At 39.3% G+C, this 22,722-nt stretch overlaps 1 protein-coding gene across 5 annotated transcripts in view; it reads left to right on the forward strand.

Moving 5' to 3' along the window:
• ZDHHC14 (zDHHC palmitoyltransferase 14) overlaps positions 1–22,722 on the forward strand; it is a 164,471-nt gene that overhangs the window by 77,975 nt on the left and 63,774 nt on the right. For 3 of the 5 annotated variants that reach the window (XM_032778355.2, XM_032778351.2, XM_032778353.2), the window contains exon 2: positions 10,426–10,598. In XM_032778355.2, coding sequence (XP_032634246.1) covers positions 10,426–10,598 — 173 coding nt within the window. The remainder of the gene's footprint in view (positions 1–10,425; positions 10,599–22,722) is intronic. The other 2 variants (XM_032778352.2, XM_032778354.2) reach the window with 1 other exon arrangement.

Genomic DNA, 22,722 nt, shown 5'->3' on the forward strand with positions numbered 1-22,722 from the left:
TAAGGGGGAGATGTTTATGGTGGGGTGGGAGGCTGAGGCAAATCACCTGGCTGCTGATTACGTGCAGCTAGACACCAGGGCGATTGGGAGAGCACACCAGGAAGCGCTGTGCATCAGAGAAGCTTTGAAAACCAGTTTCATGACTGGCCAGGCTATGGTGTGAAAGTTCTGTTTGTTTCTCCCTGATGAAAACCAGCCCCCTTGATTGACTCATTCCCTGTAAGCAACCCACCCTCCCCCTTCGATCACAGCTTGCTTTCTAAGGAAATAAAGTCACTATCGTTTAAAAAGCATCTATTCTTTATTAACTGATTATAAAAAGAGGGAGAGAACTGAGAAGGTAGCCCGGGTGGGGTTTGGGAGGAGGATAGGAAGGAAGAGAAAAGCCACTTCAGAAGTTCGAAATAATGACAGCCTTTTGCTTGGGCTGTCCACTGGGGTGGAGTGGGCGGGTGCATGGAGCCTCCTCCCCTGCGTTCTTACATGTCTGGGTGAAGAGGCTATGGAACTTGGGGAGGTGGGAGGGTGGTTATACAGGGGCTGCAGTGGCACTCTGTGATCCTGCTGCCATTCCTGAAGCTCCTCTAGAGGCAGGAGCATGTCAGTTTGATCACACAGCAGCCGCAGCGTTGCATCCCGCTATCGCTGATCTTCCTGCCGCAACCTCTCATCTCGAGCGTCCCTCCTGTCCTCACGGTCACTGGCATCTTTCCTGTACTTTGATACCATGTCCTTCCACTGATTCAGATGAGCTCTTTCATTGCGGGTCGGTTCCATGCTTTCAGAGAACATTTCATCTCATGTCCTTTTTTTCCGCTGCATTATCTGAGATAGCCTTCGGGACAGAGGAGGGAGGCTTGAAAAATTTGCAGCTGCGGGAGGGAGGAGAGAAAAGAAAGAGAAGTTTTTAAGAAGTTACATTTTACAGAACAATGCTTATACTCTCTTTCATGGTGAACAACACTATTCACCTACATAGCACATGTGATTTCAGTACAAGGTCCCATTTTGCATCTTAATATTGAGTGCCTGCGGCTTTGGTGTTAGAGATCACAATGCAGGTCCGGGCAACAGAATTCAGCTTGCATGCGGCCATGGTAAGCCATTGTCTTTAGGCTTCTGCAGCCTTCATAAAACCACCGCCCTCCTTTGCCACATACCAACCAAAGCCCCTTGAGTGCTGCGACTTTCCTGTTAACGTGCAGCAGCAGAAACCAAACTAACCCCCCCCCCCCAATCCAATTCTCTGAGATGATCGCTTTACCCCTCCCTCCACTGCGTGGCTGGTATCAGGGAAGATCCCTGCTAGCCAAACACAAAAAAGCTCAGTGCCAGTCTTCCTCCCCCTTCCACCCCCCAGCTTGGCTAACTGCAGAGAAGGATTTCTTTTAAGCCACAGGCAAACAGCCCAGTAGGAATGGCCACCTCGGTCCCCTTAATTAAATTCCCGTATTTCAACCAGGTTACCATGGACGATATCACTCTCCTGAGGATAACATAGTGAGAGAAAGAATGGATATTACTTGAATGCCAGCAAACACTGGGACCATATGCTGCCAGGCTTTGTCATGCAGTGATACCCGATTACTTGCTACATGCATGGCGTGGTCAAGTGTCTTACCATGGAGGACTGAATAAGGCTGCCCTGCCCAGAAACCTTCTGAAAAGGCTTTTGGAGTACCTCCAGGAGAGCTTCATGGAGATGTCTCTCGAGGATTTCCGCTCCAATCCCGACAGTGTTAACAGACTTTTGCCACTAACTGTAGCTGGCAACCCAAGTGCCTCAGGCAATTAAATCATAAAAAAAGCTTGCTTTTAAACCATGTTTGTTATATTAACAAGGGTAACACTTCACAGAGTCTCCTTCCATGGCTTCATGGTCTGGGATACTGCCTTGGGAGGGTAACTTCAGCAGGCTGAGAAAAAGATCCTGGCTGTTGGGATAACGGAGTGCGTATGCTCTCCACAAGGTTGTCGGCGTCTCATTTCCCCATCCGCAGAATCCTCAGGCATGGCTGAGATTACTCCCTCCTCGGAATCCACGGTCAGGGGTGGGGTAGTGGTGGCGTCCCCCCGCGCCCCGAATTGCATGCAGCTCAGTGTAGAAGCGGCATGTCTGCGACTCTGCCCTGGACCTTCCATTTGCTTCTTTGGTTTTCTGGTAGGCTTGTCTGAGCTCCTTAACTTTCACGCGGCACTGTAGTGAGTCCCTGTTGTGGTCTCTCTCCATCATGCCCTTGGAGATTTTTTCAAATGTTTTGACATTTCATTGTTTGGAGCATAGTTCTGCTAGCATGGAAACTTCTCCCCATATAGCCATCAAATCCAGTATCTCCCATACGGTCCATGCTAGTGCTCTTTTTCGATTCTCGGACTGCATGGTTACCTGTGCTGATGAGCTCTGCGTGGTCACCTGTGCTTTCCACGCAGGGCAAACAGGAAATGAAATTCAAAAGTTCATGGGGCTTTTCCTGTCTACCTGACCACTGCATCTGAGTTCAGATTGCACCATTGTGACTGCTCTGGACAGCACAGTGGGATAGCTCCCGGAGGCCAAGACCGTCAAATTGCGGCCACGCTAACCCTAATTTGAAATGGCAATACCGATTTCAGTGCTACGCTCCTCGTCGGGGAGGAGTACAGATATCGATATCAATAGCCCTTTATATCGAAGTAAAGGGCTTCGTTGTGTGGATGGGTGCAGGGTTAATTCGGCTTAACGCTGCTAAATTTTGAGATAAACTCGTAGTGTAGACCAGGCCTAAGGTGCCACAAGTACTCCTATATCTCATTCAGACAGTGAAGCAGTGACAGCTAGAAGTGAAACACAGGAGTTTGTCTCCATCTCTTACCATTAGACAACACTTTGTACTTATAGCTGTTGCAGCTATTTAACCTGTATCTATGGAACTAAAGATAAGTCTGATTGGTAATATAGATCAAAGAGAACAATTCATAATTTTTATCATTGTTTAAATTTCTCTCTATTTATTAAACTATTACTGTCTTTTGTACAATATATCTTTTTTCCCCTCATGTAACAGAAATTTAAGAATGAAAAGCGAGTAAGAAAGTATTCTACTTCAGGTGATACCATGTATGTAGGTCAGAGTATTCTTTTGAGTTTAAAAAAAAAAAAAGAGTCCATATGAGGCTGCACCTCTGATTTCTGTGTCATACATCAGTTATGGGTGTATTTTTTAATTCTCCACCTTCTAATTGTCAGATGGAGATCAAAATCAGATTCCTCCAGTCGCTCAGAGGTACGAAAGCCTTGCTTTGTTGTTTTGTCTGTAGGAAGTGGCTGTATTTTTCTATTAATGTGTTTTATAGCTGCACAGCTAAGCCAGCAGAGTCAATATTGCATTTGTCATTTGCTGCATCTCCCTACCAGACCATAACAACAACTGTCAGTGAGGTCTGTTCAGAAATACCTTGATCTTTCTGCTGAAGGTTTGCAATCTGCTTCTTTCTTCATCCCTTTTCTAGTAAAGAGCTCAAAGCCTGTAGGGTTCTTGCTGTGCTCTCTTCACTGCTCTTCTTACATGTCCTTACTTTTCTGCAAAACTCAGTCCCCTTGTCCAAGTATGATTATACAATTAAAAGGGTTTTTGGGTGTTAAGAAGAGATGTTTTATCGTTCCTTAGGCATACTTAGTTCAGAGGACAGTGCTTGATAATTATCTCTCCAGCACCAGTGTGTTCTATTTTTATCCAGCAATGACAGACCAGTCCTCCCACACTCATGTTAACCTTCAAACACAGCTTCTAAAAATGATCTGAGAAAAGCAGAGTATTTTATGGAAAAATATAGCTGTAAAATTGCACTCTGCCCTTAATCTTTGGATTCTTTTGTTTGGGGAGATTCAGAGATTGCACCATAGTTTGGATCTGTAACTGAAGACAGCTAATGTAACTGTAAGAGTGTTGAGTGGAGTCTGTCAATGATACTTCCAAGTATGGTACATTAATCTTTGTTCTGTCACCAAGCTGTCAATTAGTGACAGTTGTTTTGTGATGTCTGAAGATGGGCTGAGGCCACCAGCTCACTTCCCATAGGTCATTGAATAGCTGTTATAGGGAAATGAATTTAATTTTTTTTTTAATGCTTCTTATTTAATAGAGCTACTGTAGGATGGAGATGTATTTGTCTCTTTCATTGGGTTCCCATGTTGTCAGTGTCATAAATTACTTTTTTTTTTTTTTTTTTAAAGGAAGAACTGCCACTACCATTTTGGAGGGAATATTTTGCTTTAAAAGCTCAAAGTTTGCTTTCAGGGAATAGTCTCCAATATTTGCTTTAAAAATGTGTCTGTGAACACAAACTTATCCCTGTGAAGAAACATATTTACCAGTATTGGAGCTTGGTGAAATTTTTTGGTTGAAACTTTTTCACCAAAAATGTGGATTTGGGTTGTCTGAAACATTTAGTGAATTCATGTTGATTTAGATGAATTGTTTTGGTCAAAAAAATTTGGGGGGGAAATGTTGAAATGAGCCATTTTGACGTTTTCAAACTAAACATAATTTTTTGGGCTACACTCATAAGAGGACTTAAGCATCATTCACAAAATGGTAATGGTGGTTGTGCCAAGTGGTTAGGGCACTCACCTGGGAGGTGGGAGACCTGGGGTCAAGTAAAGAGTGGAGGATTCAAACCTTGGTCTCCCTCCAACATCCCAGGTGAATGCCCTAATCACTGGGCTATTGAGTGGGGGCGAGAAGGGGGAAAATGCATACTGCCAACATTGCCTTTCTTCCCTGTTTTGTGATCAAGCCCCTCATTTGCAAATTCCCTTTGCTTTTATTTTTAAAATTGGGTAAAATGCCCAAAATTGTAAATTTTAGGTTGAATTAAAGGAATTTGACTCAAAATGAAACTTTTCTGACTTTTTAATTCACTGAACGTTCAAAAAAACTTGGTTTCAGGTTGACTGGAAACCAATTTTTTTCCACAACTACCAAAAATATAAAAAATCACTTACTAGTACAGCTCTAGCCAAATTGTCTGAGGAAAGTGAACACACCAGGGAATGCAAGTGAAGCTAAAGCAAGTGGATTCAAAAATTTGAACAACTGGGGAAATGTTTGGTAGTATTTGACCAGTTCTAAAAACAACTAAACTGTTTTTAATGTATATTGAGCTTTACATAGCAGCACAAATGCATGTAAAGGGTCATTATCAGCTTTGAATTTTTAAAAAACAATAGATTTCAAATATATAATTCTTTTATGAAACCTCATTGAAATTGTGTCCTAGAATGGCTTTAAAAAATTCCTTTGTATAAAAAAAGTACAACGTTTTTGTTTGTGTGGGGATTTTTTTCCTGCTCTTTTGCTGTTTAAAACTGTCACCTGGGTAGGCTGAGAATAATCATACTAGACAAACTTAGGTCTTTTATTTTCTTCCTCTCTGTGCCTGTGTCTGCCTGCTGTTTCTTCAGGGTCAGCTCTGCTACTTCTGTTAGTGAACACTCTCTTACAGAACCTAGGGCAGAGTATATATAAGAGCTCTTCCTCTAAAGCAGTGTGCGATTTGTGATTATCATCATGCTAATGTCACAATTTCAAGGTAACTGCACCTGTATTTTTCCTTCCATGATCCTACAGGGGCACCCACTAAAACATTTCTGGCTTCCAGCTATCACCTCTCTTGGGTGGAGATCAGTGTCTCACTGCCTTCTGACTGGCGGTTTTGAGGCTACACAGCTCCCTGATCTACACTGTGCTGTTCTGAGCAAGCCTGTCTGTCTAAAAGGCATTTCCTATGCTTGGCTTTTCAAGGGCTATGAATAGTATATTGCCAGCAGTTACAAGTTACCAGAGATCTCCTTCTAAGCAAACACATTTATTCTGAAGGTGAAAAAATTTCAGAGAGAGCATATAAAACAAGAGAACCTACATGCATGCTAAAAAGCTTACCAGTCATCACACTCAAGTGACAATGTCAGTCCTTCAAACTCCACAATTGGGTTTCCTCCTGGTTACAAGTTGATGTCAGTTTTTAGTCTTCAGGAATCAGAACAAAGTCCCAAAGTAAGTTTAAGATTGAGTGTTTTTCTGGTCTCTGGAGAATTCAGTTTGAACCAGAATGTGAGCTTTCCCAGGACTTGGTCCTCTGTGGAGGTGTTATCTGAATAATTTGCCTTAATCGTCCCTTACTATTTTCACTTCCTGGAGCTGCTGTGTTAATCCTGTGGAGTGCACACAATCCCTGGCCTGCAATGATGTATAAACCATACATGCACTTAATACAATATGGTCTCCCAAACAGGACAACTTCCTGCAATCTATCTGGCACAGCTACAAAATGAGACAGGAAGTGCAACTGAGTGAAACTGACTCCACCAAGTTCTGTCAAGTGGAGACAGTAAACACAGTGGGGGGTGGGGAAATACTGTTTTTCTAATTCATTTACAGTAATTTTGAGGAATTACTTGGGCTTCCTGGAAGATATGCTGTAGTCAGACTCATGTTATTGAGCTCAGTACAGGGATAAATGGGTGAAATTCTATGACTTGTCTGATACAGGAAGTCATGTTAATTGATCTAATAGGGATCAGATTCTCAGGTATAAATGATTGTTTTAAATTGATGGTATCCCTTTAATAGAACATCAGAGCAGTTGGTTCCAGGTTCCGTGTTATTACTAAGTAGCATTTTTGTAGTGCTTTGGATCTTCAAAGTGTCTTTCAAGTATTAACAAATTAATTTCTTCCAAGTTTAAAAAAAAATTCTACTTTTGCAAGTTGCGCTTTCACGATAGAGATTGCATTACAGTACTTGTATGAGGTAAAAGAAATAGTATTTTTCAATACATCTTTTTTACAGTGCAAATACCTTGTAAGGAGTGAAACAGTATCTTCAAATTTTGATAGGTCTGATTTTCTTCAGAGATTGTGTTTGTGATTGTGTTTCAGCTAGATATTTATCAAGAGATTCTAATATTTTTGTTAATTTTCTCATTTGTCGAAGAGTGTATTGCCTCCTTGGTCTTTTAATCTTTTGATGTGGGAAGTTGGATTTTTTTTCCCTCAATATCATGGAATGCTACTCTTAGCACATAACAAATGATTACATATTTCCAGCTAAAACCCCTCCAACGCATCATCAGGAATCTACAACCCATCCTGGACAATGATCCCACGCTTTCACAGGCCTTGGGTGGCAGGCCAATCCTCGCCCGCAGACAACCTACCTACCTGAAACGTATTCTCACCAGCAACTGCGCACCGCATCATAGTAGCTCTAGCTCAGGAACCAATCCATGCAACAAACCTCGATGCCAACTCTGCCCAGATATCTACACCAGCGACACCATCACAGGACCTAACCAGATCAGCCACACCATCACCGGTTCATTCACTTGCACGTCCACCAATGTAATATACGCCATCATATGCCAGCAATGCCCCTCTGCTATGTACATCGGCCAAACTGGACAGTCACTACGGAAAAGGATAAATGGACACAAATCAGATATTAGGAATGGCAATATACAAAAACCTGTAGGAGAGCACTTCAACCTCCCTGGCCACACTATAGCAGACCTTAAGGTGGCCATCCTGCAGCAAAAAAACTTCAGGACCAGACTTCAAAGAGAAACTGCTGAGCTTCAGTTCATCTGCAAATTTGACACCATCAGCTCAGGATTAAACAAAGACTGTGAATGGCTTGCCAACTACAAAACCAGTTTCTCCTCCCTTGGTTTTCACACCTCAACTGCTAGAACAGGGCCTCATCCTCCCTGATTGAACTAACCTCGTTATCTCTAGCTTGCTTGCTAGCATATATATACCTGCCCCAGGAAATTTCCACTACCTGCGTCTGACGAAGTGGGTATTCACCCACGAAAGCTCATGCTCCAAAACGTCTGTTAGTCTATAAGGTGCCACAGGATTCTCTGCTGCTTTTACATATTTTATGGTTATGGTGACCATTAAAAATGGATGCTTAAAGTATAATTCCTAGAATGAGTGGTGATTCTAGATGAAGTCTGTATCTAAATATTGTCAGCAGTGCTACTTTGGCATTTGTCCAAAATTTTTATAGCTTTTTACTGTTCCACAGTTATATCTCAAGTTACCTTTCAGCACTTATGTGATCTACAGACTTACAGTTCCTGTTTCTTTGGAGTCTGATATGAATAATGCAACCAAAAATAATGTATGGTGCTTTATTTAATATTGATTATTGTATTAGTAAGGTCTCATGTTCCCAATAATTCACTTCAAAATGTATCCTTAGAGCCAACTTGCACTGTTGTTTCAGAATCGAATGCAGTGGGTTGATTTTTAATAATTCTGCATGCACAAGATATATTTTGATCACTATAATAGTTTCAGATTTGCATAAAAGATACTTGTAGGTTGTTGGTTTTGACTGGCTTTTCTGATATATTACAAAAGTTAAGAACTGATTTCTTAAACTTTATGAAGTACATCTGCAGTTCTTTAAATTGTATTGGCTCTTTTAGGACTATTCTTTCAACCAAGTCATTTTTTTTGTTGGTACTTTAACTTTCCTTCCCCAACATTCTACTGTTACAACGGTGTCAAATTCTGTGTGTCAAAGGGCCATATTCCATTGTTAATAGAATTATGTGCCATGGGCTAGAGTAAAAATTTAGGACTACATATTGTTGTCCATCCACATCTGAACTCTCATCCTGAGCTTTGCACACGGTGAAATATGGTCTTTATACAGTAACTGAACTTTCAGTTGTTATTTCTACTGTTTCTCCATTCCCTCTGCTAAAGTGATCAGCCATGGAAATATTTTATGTTGTCATTGTTTAGCCTGGCAGTTAGTATCCCAGTGAGGTTAATGGAGAGAGGGGGACGGTTGCAGCACATGCAGGCATGTACAAGTTAACTTTGATCAAGCTAGCTGGCAAGCCCATGATACTGTGGATATTCTACTATTTTTAGCAAGCTAGCTCAATCAAAGCTAGTTCTTGTAGGCCTACACTGCACATCCCAATTGCATTGTAGACCTACCCTTAGTCATTGTTTCTGATCATCTGCAGACTAGGGAAGGCAATGTTGGTTACACTTGGTTCAGATCTGGAAGGTTATATTGTCAGCCATGACCTGGGCTAGAAATTTGCTTTTCAGTTTATTGTTGGTTTAAACTAAAGCTTAGATTGTGAATATAAATACATCAAATGGGCTGGGATTTTGACTTTCCCTGTTCTATAACAGACTGCTTGGATTGTTTAAATCCATTTATATACCAGGATGATCCATCAATACCTAGTGTTCTGAGATTAGCCAGAGTTTTATGCTCTACAGTGTCTAAGTACAACTGATGATAATTGCTCTCTTTTCACTTACAACCATGACTGTGAGTTAAATTAGGTTCCAGTGCTTCCATCTATGATGATTTTTCTGAGTGGAATAATTAAAAAAAAAAAATCTGTGTGCTTATAGCCTTGCAGCCCAGTAATCATTTTTTAAGTCTGGTAACAATAAACTCTCTACTGTTCTGAAAAAGAGCTGTCATTGCCCTGGACCACCTTGGTTGTTCATTTCCATGTGCGTTGCACTGTTGTTGCACTCCTTTTCTTTTTAAAGCAAATAAACAAGCTTACAGAATAAATTACAAAGAATGGGATGAGAGAGAAACAAAAGCTTGAGGCACCACATTCTATTTTCATAACGCTGATACCTCCCAAGGGGGATAAAGGAAGCATGTGCCATTTATGTACGTCCTTTTGCATTTCCTCTAACAGTGGAGTATAATTCATTTTATAGAATTCATTGAATTTTCTACTATGTGTTACCTCCTCACTTTTAAAATTTTTCCCATTGTTTTATGTGTAATAAGGAAATATTACTTAACAATGCGGTGGTTGTTATGCTCTTTGAATCCTTATTATATTAAACCAGTACTAGGGGATAGCGATAGGTGTGGCTTTTTAAAGCCACCTTTCAGCTTTATTAAAAGTAGCATTCCACTGCAAAGCAATGTAGACTTAATAGAACAGGGGTCGGCAATCTTTCAGAAGTGGTGTTACAAGTCTTCATTTATTCACTCTAGTTTAAGGTTTCACATGCCAGTCATACATTTTAATGTTTTTAGAAGGTCTCTTTCTGTAAGTCTATAATATGTAATTAAACTATTGTTGTATGTAAAGTAAATAAGGTTTGTAAAATGTTTAAGAAGCTTCATTTAAATTTAAATTAAAATGCAGAGCCACCCCGGACCGGTGGCCAGGACCTGGGCAGTGTGAGTGCCACTGAAAATCAGCTCGCATGCTGCCTTCGGCACACGGCCCATAGGTTGCCTACCCCTGTAACAGAATGTAAAATCTTAACCTACATAGATCTTTAATAGCAAGTGACTTAATAGTTTCTGAGAACATGTACTGCACTATTTGACATTAGTAGTTTAACAATTATTTCTTTTCCCCCCTCCCTTGTAGTTGTCCATATTTGTCAGAGAAGATTACACCTGCTATTCCTGCAGTAGGTGGGATTCTGTTCTTTTTCGTGATGGGGACCCTGCTGCGTACTAGTTTCAGTGATCCTGGAGTCCTCCCACGTGCAACACCAGATGAAGCAGCAGACCTGGAAAGACAAATAGGTAACACTGAAGGTCTGTCATTGTCCCTTTGCTTTCCTTCCAAGTTTGAGTGTACTGTGTGGAGGCAGAATGCTGCTCAGCTTGTGGAGGACAAACTCCCATCTCAGCAGTAATCACTCTGAAATACTACTATTTCTACTAACAAATAGTATTGATTCCTCTAGAAAAAGGCCTGAGGAATTCTTCAGTCAGAAGTTGCTGACCACAGTGGTGGGCATAGACAATGATAGTTTACTGCTATAATTTGTTACTGGCCTTTTCTCCATATATGATGGAAGGTTCCCTAGTGCATAGGAAAATACTTATGTACTTTTAAAAGTGTTTATGGGAAGAAAAGTGACACTGGCATGCAATACTTCTTAAATTCTTAAAAATTCTGCACCTTCTTAAGCAACATACCTTGTGTTGGGTTACATCTAATTATGACATTGATGTTGTTTGTTTATATTGTCTGCTGAAGGGCCCCAGCTAGGAACAGGGACTGATTTGTAGAGCCCCTTAAATCTGCGGATAGTTGTTTTATATCCACGGACCATGTTTGCAGATTGGATGCGGATACAATCCACACAGGGCTGTACTGATTTGTGTTAGGCAGCATACAAGCACATAGGAAGACATAGTCCATAGAAGGTTGAACATCAATGACAACAGTTAAACTTTTATTATTTTTTATTCATGCAGAGCCAACACAACTGCGGAACAGTGAGCTAGATTCTGATATGGCTCATACATCAAGGCAATTATTTAAGTTCTAATTGCAGAGTTTTTATAATTGCAAATGTCAAAACCAAAAGATATGCTACTTGGCTGTCAAAGCCCTTGCAGAGTTGCTAATTCAAAGATCTTTTTACTAAAGCAAAAACAAACAAACAAACAAACAACTTCCCAACAACCCTGTGTTAATCTGAAACAGAATTCCTTGGGAAACATACATGAAACCCCACAGTGCAACTTCAGCAGTCAATTTTTAGAGGAAGCTACACTCTGGTAAGAACAGAAGAGACACAAATCATTACAATTAAGTATGTTAAGCTACAGGAAAACTGTGCGGCTGTGCATATATAGGAGTCTTCTATCTGATGCAAATTATGACTCTTCCTCTCTCCCTCTTTTGATGCCATAGTTGGCTTTTCCTTCTCCAATGACAGTTATGAAAGTACATAAATAAATTATGAAACCTACTAGTTTTCCCACATGGTGGATTTTGTGGGCCAAAAAAAATTATTTTTATCACCTTTTACATGCATTACTTTAAAATACTTTTTCAAAGCCTTTGGCAGAGATCTAAGGTAACCAGTTCATTTTTAACATCTTATAGAACCATAGAATAGCCCTGTAAATTGTAATGGTTGCATTTTTTGCAGTGTTTGAATCTTGAGGTTGCAGTAACACAAGTTTTGATTGAAGGGCTCAGTTTCAGAACAGTTGCAGCTGGAAGAAAACTGATTGCGTTTTATAGAAAGAGATGCAAGTTTTTGTCATTGGCTTGTGTTTATTCTACAGATAAAATTGTATTTCTATATTACAATAAAAATATAGTAATTCACTGATCACTGTTGTGTTAGTGGTAAACCTCTGTCCCCGTTCAGCAGGGTGGATGGGCCACAGCACAACTAGTTTGGTTCCACTCTGCTGCATTGGGGGATGGGATGCAGGGAGCCTGTGTGGCAATCTGCTTTCCCTACGTGCCAGAGTGCTGTACTGCACAGGGGATTTCTGTGTACCCCGCCACACAGTGGCATCTGAGTATTAATATCAGGTCAGTGGGTTTGCAACTTGCTGGATCCACAAGTCCTTCTTCCTCCCACATTATGCTCCCCATTTGGGATGGGATGGGTGCAGAGGCAGTGGGGGATGCATGCACATGCAGCATTTTCTACAGTCCACTCAAAGTAATTTTTTTTATTTAGAAAGCATCATACCTTTTTCCTGAGCTTTTCATAAACAGGCCTCAGACTTTACTTTTCTCCTATAAAAACAACTGTCCCAGCAACTGACTTAAATTTCAGCACTTTTATATAATTAGTTTTTGATTATGAAAAATGTATTCCATGAAAAGGTTCAGAAAAGAGCAACAAAAATTTTTGGAGATATGGAACAGCTGGCATATGAGGCGAGATTAATAAGATTGGGACTTCTCAGCTTGGAAGAGCGATGACTAAGGGGGGATATGATAGAGGTCTATAAAATCATGACTGCTGTGGAGAAAGTAAATAAGGAAATATTATTTACTGCTTCTTATAACACAAGAACTAGGGGTCACCAAATGAAATTAATAGGCAGCAGGTTTAAAACAAAAGGAAGTATTTCTTCACACAACACGTAGCTGATCTGTGGAACTTTTTGCTACAGGATGTTGTGCAGATCAAGGCTATGACAGGGTTCAAAGAATCAGATAAATCAATGGAGGATAGGTCCATAAAAAGCTATTAGCCAGGATGATGTCCCTAGCCTCTGTCTCCCAGAAGCTGAGAATGAGCGACACGGGATGGATCACTTGATGATTACCTGTTCTGTTCATTCCCTCTGGGGCACCTGGCATTGGCCACTGTAGGAAGACAGGATACTGGGCTAGATGGACCTTTGGTCTGACCTAATATGGCTGTTCTTATGTTCTTATCCTGTGAAGTTGTCATAATTATTGTGTAAATGAATAATAAAAAAATTCTGATATTCCACAAAAATTTGCGGTTGTGCTGGTTACAGAAGTAAATGATTTTTTTAAGTAATATTGCTTCAGTTTTATTATAATATTTGGGAAAATGTGCACTTTCCTTGCCTATTTTAGTGCTGAAATTGAAGGTAATAGGAGAAATATTTTTATTTTAATTATAATTTAAAAGAAAATATATTTATTGAATCCTTAGAGTACTGAGGATGAGTACTTTTAATCTAAGAAGCTGTCATGAGGTACTTTGGATGAATATATGACACAGAAATGTATATTCTCCCCAATGGAGTTTTTGTCTGAATCTGACCTCCTGTTAACCAACTGTTTAACTCTTCCAGTGGCTCCCATGACTTCCACTTCCCTTCCCACCGCCCCTACAACCTCAAATACAGTAAATCCTCAATTGCCAACTCTTCTTTTTGTCATCTTCTCCTATGACAAATTCCCAGTTACCAATATTTCCCAAATGGTGTAATTAGACTTTTATTATATTTCTGAAAGAGTGCAACATATCTATATTACTTGAATAAAGAGTAAAGAGATTTAAGAACGTTAAGCCTCTTTAACCATTAGGATTCCTATATTAAAATTACTGGGAAAACATGAATATTTTTATAAAGTTATCACCTGGCAATTGTAGGTTGTTTTTCGTTAAATGAGTTTGGTCTCAATCCTGTTCCCTATAGACAAGACTCCATTTCAGAAGAATCACCATCACATTTGATGCTAATTGGTCCCCTTCTTGACCACTTTAGCACAGAGACTTTGAATGGATATAGACACTGATCTGTCCCTCAAGAAAGAGGTCTCTTCAGGTAAAGGTTAAGGCATGTTAGTAGGACAGTCTGGGGAATGCTGCATCGCTACAGCTTGTTCTGTACTTGCTCTGTAGACATATTGTAGATATATTGTCTCCAGAAATGTTAATCTCCCTTCTTTTCTTAGCCCTATATTTGCCCACACAAGCTGAAAGTAAGTTACAGTGGGGGAGGGATAGCTCAGTGGTTTGAGCACTGGCCTGCTAAACCTAGGGTTGTGAGTTCAATCCTTGAGGGGGCCATTTAGGGAACTGGGGTAAATATCTGTCTGGGGATTGGTCCTGCTTTGAGCAGGGAGTTGTACTAGATGACGTTTTGAGGTCCCTTCCAACCCTAGTCTTCTATGATTCTATCCCAGGAAAAGTCTCCTCTGGGGTAAGATCCACCAAGTGAAATTTCAACAAGTGGCTTGATTGGATTTTACTACTGTCATTTGGAGGGAGTTTGGTGAATGACTCCTTTATTTGTATTTGATACAAACTTGTATTTGATACAGTTTAGATTATTTTTGGAAACTGAAAATGTGCCTCAGTCAGTAAAATTGGTTGAGGCAGATTGTTAACAACAGTAAATGTTGATTTCTGGAAAGAGCTGATCTAAAAAGCTAAGTGATTCCTACACTCAGTGTATTTTGGTTTCTCATAAATGAATCCCTTTGGTACTAAATTTTAAGACATAGTCTACAAATGTTGATCGTATATGCCTTAATTAGAATTCATAAGGAATTTCTCAAGGTGTCTGTGTTGCCTCAGAAATGATGATTTGAGAACATTCTATCATGTGCAGAGCATTTAGACTTGTCTTTTGGGGTTTGAAATTCACTGTCTTTAGACAAATTCTTGAGGATTTGGAGTACTGCTATGGGCATCTAGGCAGGGTGATGCTCAGTATTGGATAGGTGGTTAGTATCTTTGCAAATTTTAAGGCTAATACAATGTTGTAGAGAAAATGAAACTGAGACAATATCAGATCTTCAGGCCCCACAATCACACCATTCAGTTCTAAAAATTGTTGTGCACATAGGAATAAATTGGAATTTAATAACATGCTGACTTTGAATTAGCTGCAGTGTTCTTATCTTGAGAGGCACAGCACATACTGCTTCAAGAGTGATGGAATACCAATGATTCTCCAAATTGCTGCTTGATAAGTTCAGATAAGATTTAACTATTCTTCAAGTCCTCTCTCCTCTTTCTTTGGTCAAGTGGACAAAAGAAAAAACAAACAACAACATCTGAAAGACTAGTCTAACAAATTACAGAATGTTTTGTAGAGAGGGTTTCTTTAAACCCAGATGTTTCAATTAGGGCACTAGTACAATTAGGGAAATAGCCTGTCATTTTATTAACTTGAGGTGGAGCAGGATGTTGCAAACAAGTCCAGGGGTTGTTCTGACCCTCCATTTCCTCCTTGAGTATGTGACCCCATTCTAAAAAAAAGTATTGAGAACCACTGGCTAAAAGGGAAGAGAAATTTCCACTGGGAGTGAGTTATGCTGAAATAGTCCATTCTGGTTATAATTCTCTTGTTTCTTTCCTCACTGAGGGAGGTTTGCTGCAATAACCCAAGTGAGCGTTTATTGGGAGGAGAAGAGCTGATGCTTAGACAATATTCTAAATATTGTGATGGGGCAAGGCCAGATGGCTACGGTAAAGTACTGAGAAACAGGTATGTTAGCCCCAGGCTAAACAAATCCCTAGTACCCTGGTAACCAAATGGCAGTTGCTCCAGGTTAATAAGGCAACTGAGCCATTAAGATCTTCTCAGAAGCAGTGGAGATAGCTACTTTAATGGAACACCTGCAGCCAATCAAGGCAGGCTAATAAGGGCACTGGTTAAAAAAGAGCTCACTCCAGTCATGCAGGGAGGAGCCAGAGGAGAAGAAAGCGGGTGAGGAGCTGGAGGAAGAAGAAGGCAAGGAGCTAGAGGTGAGAGCATTACTGCTGGAGGATAGAGGAGGAAGACCGTTATCAGACACCAGGAGGAAGGTCCTGTGGGAGATAAAGAAAGGTGTGAGGAAGTAGCCCAGGGAGTTAGCTGTCAAGCAGCTGTAAGGAGGCACTATAGACAGCTCGACACACAGGCCCCTGGGCTGGAACCCGAGTAGAGGGCGCCGGGTCCACAAACTCCCAACTCCTGATCAGACACAGGAGGAGCTGATCCAGACTGTGGGTTCCACAAGAGGGGAAGATCACTGAGGTGAACAAATCCGCCAATAAGCGCAGGACCCACCAAGGTAGAGGAGGAACTTTGTCACAATATGTAGATCATTAATATCTCAAATATAGAAGATTCTAGGGAATTATTCCTTGGACAGTTTTTGAAAATTCAGTGCACTAAGAAAATAAATCCTCCCCCAGCAATGAGGAGACTCTCCCATCTCTATTTGAAAGCAAGTGCAGGAGAGAATAAAATGAAATGGGACAAAATAATTGAGAATAATCCTAGAAGATGCTGCAGTCCACCCCTCTTACCAACGGGCTCTTCAGTCTCTTCTGTCTGGTTCTAATTTTGCCTTTAGGTAAAAATAAAATTATAATCCTGTTAATAAAAATGCTAATGAAATTTACTAGATAGTTATACACCAGTAATGGTAATCATTGAAGTTTTTGAGGCATTTATTCCAGACAGAAACCTGTATAATCTATTATCAGAGGGGTAGCCGTGTTAGTCTGGATCTGTAAAAGCAGCAGAGAATCCTGTGGCACCTTATAGTCTAACAGACGTTTTGGAGCATGAGCTTTCGTGGGTGAATACCCACTTTGTCAGACGCATGTGTCAGACGCACGAAAGCTCATGCTCCAAAACGTCTGTTAGTCTATAAGGTGCCACAGGATTCTCTGCTGCTGTATAATCTATTACTCTCATGTTAAACTTTTGCTTTTAGTCATTTTTTAAGCTAAAAAAGAAATCATAACTTCTTAGCAACTGTACATAAAGATAATACTGTTGATTATCTAAAACATTACAGAAGTGATTCATGATGGCTATTAGAGGAACTACCTTGCTGTGATGATTCTCTCCGTCCTCCCCAAATCACTAGAATCCTACTGTTTGGCAAGACAGATGAACAGGTGCACTAATAGCTATCTGAAGTTAGTACACAAATTTCAGAAAAACAAATTAGCTCTGCAATTTTGGCACCCAGCACTCCTATGTGGAACTTTTAAGTGTACCCAGGGTTTTCAGATGACTGTGATAGTTGATTGTGAGAGATGTTTATGTAATATGATTGTCTACACAGAAAGTGGCAGGAGCATAACAGCCTTTGGATGTCAATGAAAGGCGCTATTGGCCCCCTATTGAAGGGTGCAGTATTTACTTTAAAATCCTGGCTATTGGTGAAGAGAGTAGCTTAACTTTCTCATTTTCATTTTCATCTTTGTAAACAAGATGTAAAATTCAGAAAGAATACAAGGAATAAATATGTCCTGGATGACTTAAAAAAAAAAATCCTAAAAGCTGTGGAGGTGGAAGGCAGATAGAATTATAGGCAGCACTGCTATGCTGCCTATTATTACGATTGTCAAACTATCCATTGAGACCCTGTTTTCAGTTGGCTAAAACTTTCCCAAATTTTCAAGTGTTCTGGCTGAAAATACATGTGTCAGACATTTGTGTCAGGCTGAAAAAATAGTAGTTGATCATGTAGATTAATAATATATTCTAAGTCCAGTAGGGCCTATTGTGATCATCTAAGCTCACCACTTGTGTAGAATGACCATAGGATTTCCCTGAAAAAATTCCTAGAGCATATCTTTTAGGAAAACATCCATTCTTGGTTTAAAAATGGCCAGTGATGGAGAATCCACCAAAAATCTGGGTTAATTGGTCCAGTGATTTATCATCCTCACTGTTAAATAAATTTACACCTTATTTCCAGTCTGAATTTGTCTAGCTTTAACTTCTAGCAATTGGATCATGTTCTAGCTTCCTCTGCTAGATTGAAGAGTCCAATATGAAAAATTTGTTCACTACCTAGGTACTTGCAGACTGTAATCAAATCACTCCTTCTCCTTGATAAACTAAAGAGATTGAGCTCTTCGAGTCTGTCACTGTAAGGCATATTGTCTAATCCTTTAATCATTCTTGTGGCTCTTTTTGTGAACGCTTTCTAATTTATCAACATCCTTCTTGAATTGTGGACACCAGAACTAGACACAATATTCCAGAAGCAATCGTACACGTGCCAAATACAGAGTTAAAACAATCTCTCTACTACTGATTCATAGGGGTCAAATTAAGGTTACATAGGCAACCTTAGATTTGGCATTTCCTAACTTTTGAGTGCTTGACTTTGCAACCTTCATGTTCTTAAGGTAATTTCCTAAGTTTAAGTAAAAACAAACAAATCCAACAGAAATTCCATCATGTGGAACCATGTTAACTTCCAGCGTGGGTCATGAGCAGGCTTTGAACCTTTAGATAAGACATCACAGATGTCTGACACTTGAGCTAAGGGAACTAGTAGCAGTTGTAGGTGGTTGTCCTCTATATGAATCAGGCATTTAAGGGGGGATTAGACACACACTTTGTTATCATCAAATAATTGTGAAACCCACTAGGAAACAATGCAGAGACTCATGAATCCTGGATTCAGTTCCAGGGTTCTTGAGGAGAATGTGCTTTAATGGTTAGAAACCCTTCTGCTCCTGTCTTCCCACCCCAAAATCTCTGTCCCACTCTTTTCCTATCTCCCTCTCCTTCCCCCTCCCCAGACCTATCTTAACCCCACATTCCCTGCTACATGCAAAGAGGCAACAGCTGCTGTGAGAATTTTAACTTGGAATGTCCTATCTTCTGTGCAATTAAAATGCAAACCTTGATATTACTTTATCAGTCCTGCATTAAATTTAATTTGGAATACTCTTTAGTCTGTTCTTGGCCTTTAGAAAAAAATATAGTGCAACTGCACTTTTTTTTAATTAAAGCTGCATGGAAAAAGATAACCGAGGTAAGAGGAACGAATTTATCAAGAGGAGATCCCCTGAGTCTGGGTTTGTCCAATATATGTAGGAGAGATTAACAGTTCCTCATGAATGTTAATCTCTCTGCATAGCTTTGATGCTGCAGATAAATTTCTAAAGAGATGGTCATGGCATTTTCCCTCTCCAACTATAAAAAGCATATCTACAGCGAAGAAAAGAAAGGGAAATGCTTTGTGTTTCTCTGATATCTTCACACTGATTTCTTCCATGTATCTCTTCAAATCTTACACATATCCTCCCAAATTCATCTTTTAGGCCATGTGGCTTCAAATCTGTTCAATGTTGCTGCTGCTTTCAGCATGTCCAAAAGCCCTAAGACCTCAATGTTAAGCCAGAGTTGTAACTCATCACTAAGTCTCATTGATGTATAAGTACTACTGTACCATTTCAGGATTGTTCACTTTCCCCTCCCTTCTTACACACACTTAAAGAATATAATCAGAATCACTCCAGTGTTTTTAAGGACATTCCCCTCTTCCCCAGCAACTTTTATAGTACTGCACAATTGGCCAAGCAAATATTGTTTTGAGAGTACAACTTGGTTGTGTTTTGCTTACGTTCCAGAAGCAGGGTACCAACTTAAGGCTAATTATCTGATCCAGTATGGCTAATTTTATGAACAATTTAAGATAAATAAGACACTGTTGATTGTCAGGCAGGTCTTCCAGAACGCTCTCACTTCCATTCTTTCCTGTTCTCCTCTCAGTGAACCAGAATCTCATGACAGAAGAGGGTGTCCAGATGTCCCAATTTTATAGAGACAGTCCTGATTTCTGGGCCTTTCTTATATAGGCTCCTATTACCCCCCAATCCCTGTCCTGATTTTTTACACTTGCTGTCTGGTCACCCTATGACAGAAAGAGAAAATGGCAGCTTCATGTTTGAGAGTTCTAGAGTTCAAAAAGATTATGGAAAGTTACTCTTGTAATCTTTTCTTTTTTTCTAAATTCAGACAGTAAGTCCTCTTCTAAATGTCAGTGTAGCCTTTAGGTGAATAACATCAAGAGTTATAAGTGGAATGCAGTAAACAGCACTAGTTTAGGTTTTTAAAATCACATTCTCAGTGTTTTGGTAGAGTGAGAAGTTCTGTTGTTCTCCCTTGAGACTGTAAACAAAGGAATGCCATTCTGCTGTTTTAAGCTCTGGTTGTCTAGATACTGACTTTTCCTCCATGTAGCCCATTGTTTATAATTAAGGTGCAGCATGGACTTAGATGGTTACACAAAAAGAGGACCTTCCTTATTGTGGTAAGATCTGTTTCATATTTACTTTTGTGCTCTTACAGACGTCAGAGTTCATTCATGAAGAATTTTGGTCACACTAGGCCTTTACTGCAGCAGGAAAAAAAAACAAATTATTGCTTTATCAATATATTGTTTTAGGGCCAAATCCCTTTTAAATTAATAGCAAAACTCTTGTGATTTGGCCCTTACAGGGATCAGGTTTTGACTCAATGTAAATTTTCCCCAAATACAAATTTCATTTTGGAAAAGATAGCAAAGTTTCTCTGAAAAGAGAGCTAAGAAAATTTCACATCTATATCTTATCCAGCTTGAAGTAAAATAATACTAACATAAGCCATGTATTTTCTAGGTATTACATGTTTAGTGCTTATGTTTTATGTATATGGAGGTAAGTAGGATGTAGCCAAGTACTTGGGCACATGAAGACACATACTATGAATATACTTAGGAAAGTGAAAAAGAAACAAACAGTCTGGATAATTTTAAGCTGGTAATATTCAAAGCTATGTAAATGAAAGTAATGGGGATGATGAACTCCTGCTTTCGGGTGTAAGCTGATCTACTTACTGAAGGTCCTATCCATGCTGTGGTCTGAACTGTGCTAGAAAAAAACTGAGATCAAAACTGATATCAAGCATGGTTTTACTTGACCTGTAGTTAACTGTTTAATATGGTGGCTGTTTGGTATAGCTGTAAGCAAATCTCTTTTTAAAAAAAATCATCATGTTATGCTGACCATTACTTAGCAGTCACTGCAGAAAATCACATTCAGTTTCTCAGCCAATGTTTGGAAATGCAATCCTCCAAAATTAATTTGTAGAATAAATTAATAAGGTATTCTATAAAGGTCTATGTATTAAAGCCACACTTAAGTGATGTACTTCATTACGTGCCTAATTAAAGCATGCATGTTATCTAGTTAAAGTCAGTAGGACTATTAACATGCTTGAATTTAGGTACTTGCTTCAGTATCTTGCTGAATCGTAGGCTAATTAGGGCTGACAAATACAGACTGTTACGTTTTCTACCACAAACTTAGTCTGTCATTGACACCTAAGGTCAAACTCATCTCTGATTATAACTACATTAAGGACAATGGAGTTCCACCAAGGATGAATTTGATTTTTTTTATGATTAAAGGGTAGCGCTAGCATATTTGTGGTAATGTCATTGAAAGTATGGTAAGTGTGCTGAACAGTCTCAATTGTAGCAATAAAAATAAATGGTACAATATCTTTTTATAACAAAAAGTGTGTGTGTGTGTGTGTGTGTGTGTGTGTGTAAAAACTGTAAATCTCTTTTGGTTTTAAGCATATTACTTTTATTGCTGTGTGGTAAAGCTTTTCATTGATATTGATGCTGCAGCCTATGATAAATGATGTATTTGTATAGCAAATTTGTAAAATACTCCCTTTTTACTTTTGAAAAAATTCATATCTAACAAAGACTTAAAAAAAACAAAAAAAGGCAAAAAAGAAACCTCACCTTTTTTCATTTTAAATTTGGGGCTGGAATCACTCATGGTACCTGTAAAGTTCTAAACATAATGCAGTATGCCTGAATGTGGCAGGCAGCAAGAAAACAATGTTAGCTTAGCTTAGTTCTAAATAAAAAGGAAACCAAAGATCAAAGATCGTTTCCCTCCTTGTTGATCATGCTCATCATATCATATATATTATATAAACACATGTAGCCTGAGGACTCTGGGTCTGTGCCTTGGGTTAGTGTGATTTGTGTCTAGACAGAAAGAAAGTGGAGGTAGACTTGAGACTGACTTCAAATTCTGCGTTTATGTTGCACTGTAGACATACTCTTAGTATCTCAGGAACATGTTGCTATCATATTAAATCTGGTAATTATCAGGTGCTGTTCAAGAGGCTTTATCTGTTTTATGAATAGTCTCCTATGCTTGAACTATGACGCATTCAGCTCAATGAGAGCTATCAGTTTTCTAACAAAAAACTTCAGGGTTGTATGAAGGTTGTAAATATATATGATATCCATAAGATTCTAACAGGCATTTACTTTTGTAATATTTTTTTTAAAATTAAGGCAGGAGATTGTAAATTACATTAGTTATTTTTCAGATTTAAAAACCTTTTTTAAAGATACTTGTTCAGAATATTCATAAATCTTTTACCTAAAGATGCAGATATATAGTAACTATCCTTAATGTACAATTTCTGTGTTCTTTCAGAAGTGGGTGCTGAAACATGAGTTTGTCAAGATCCTGCTTATATTATAAATATTTGTAACTATATTTATTAGATGGTTAGCATGTTTGCAACTGTAATAGTATGACTGTTTCATACTTCAATGTAGACATGTCATAGACCTTTTTATGCTCATCCAGGTTGTAACTGCAGGCATCATTTGAACATGACTGCACAGGTGGCCCTGACAGTGAAACTTAAT

This window comes from Chelonoidis abingdonii, chromosome 3 (assembly GCF_003597395.2).
Source record: "Chelonoidis abingdonii isolate Lonesome George chromosome 3, CheloAbing_2.0, whole genome shotgun sequence".
Classification (NCBI taxonomy): Eukaryota; Metazoa; Chordata; order Testudines; family Testudinidae; genus Chelonoidis; species Chelonoidis abingdonii.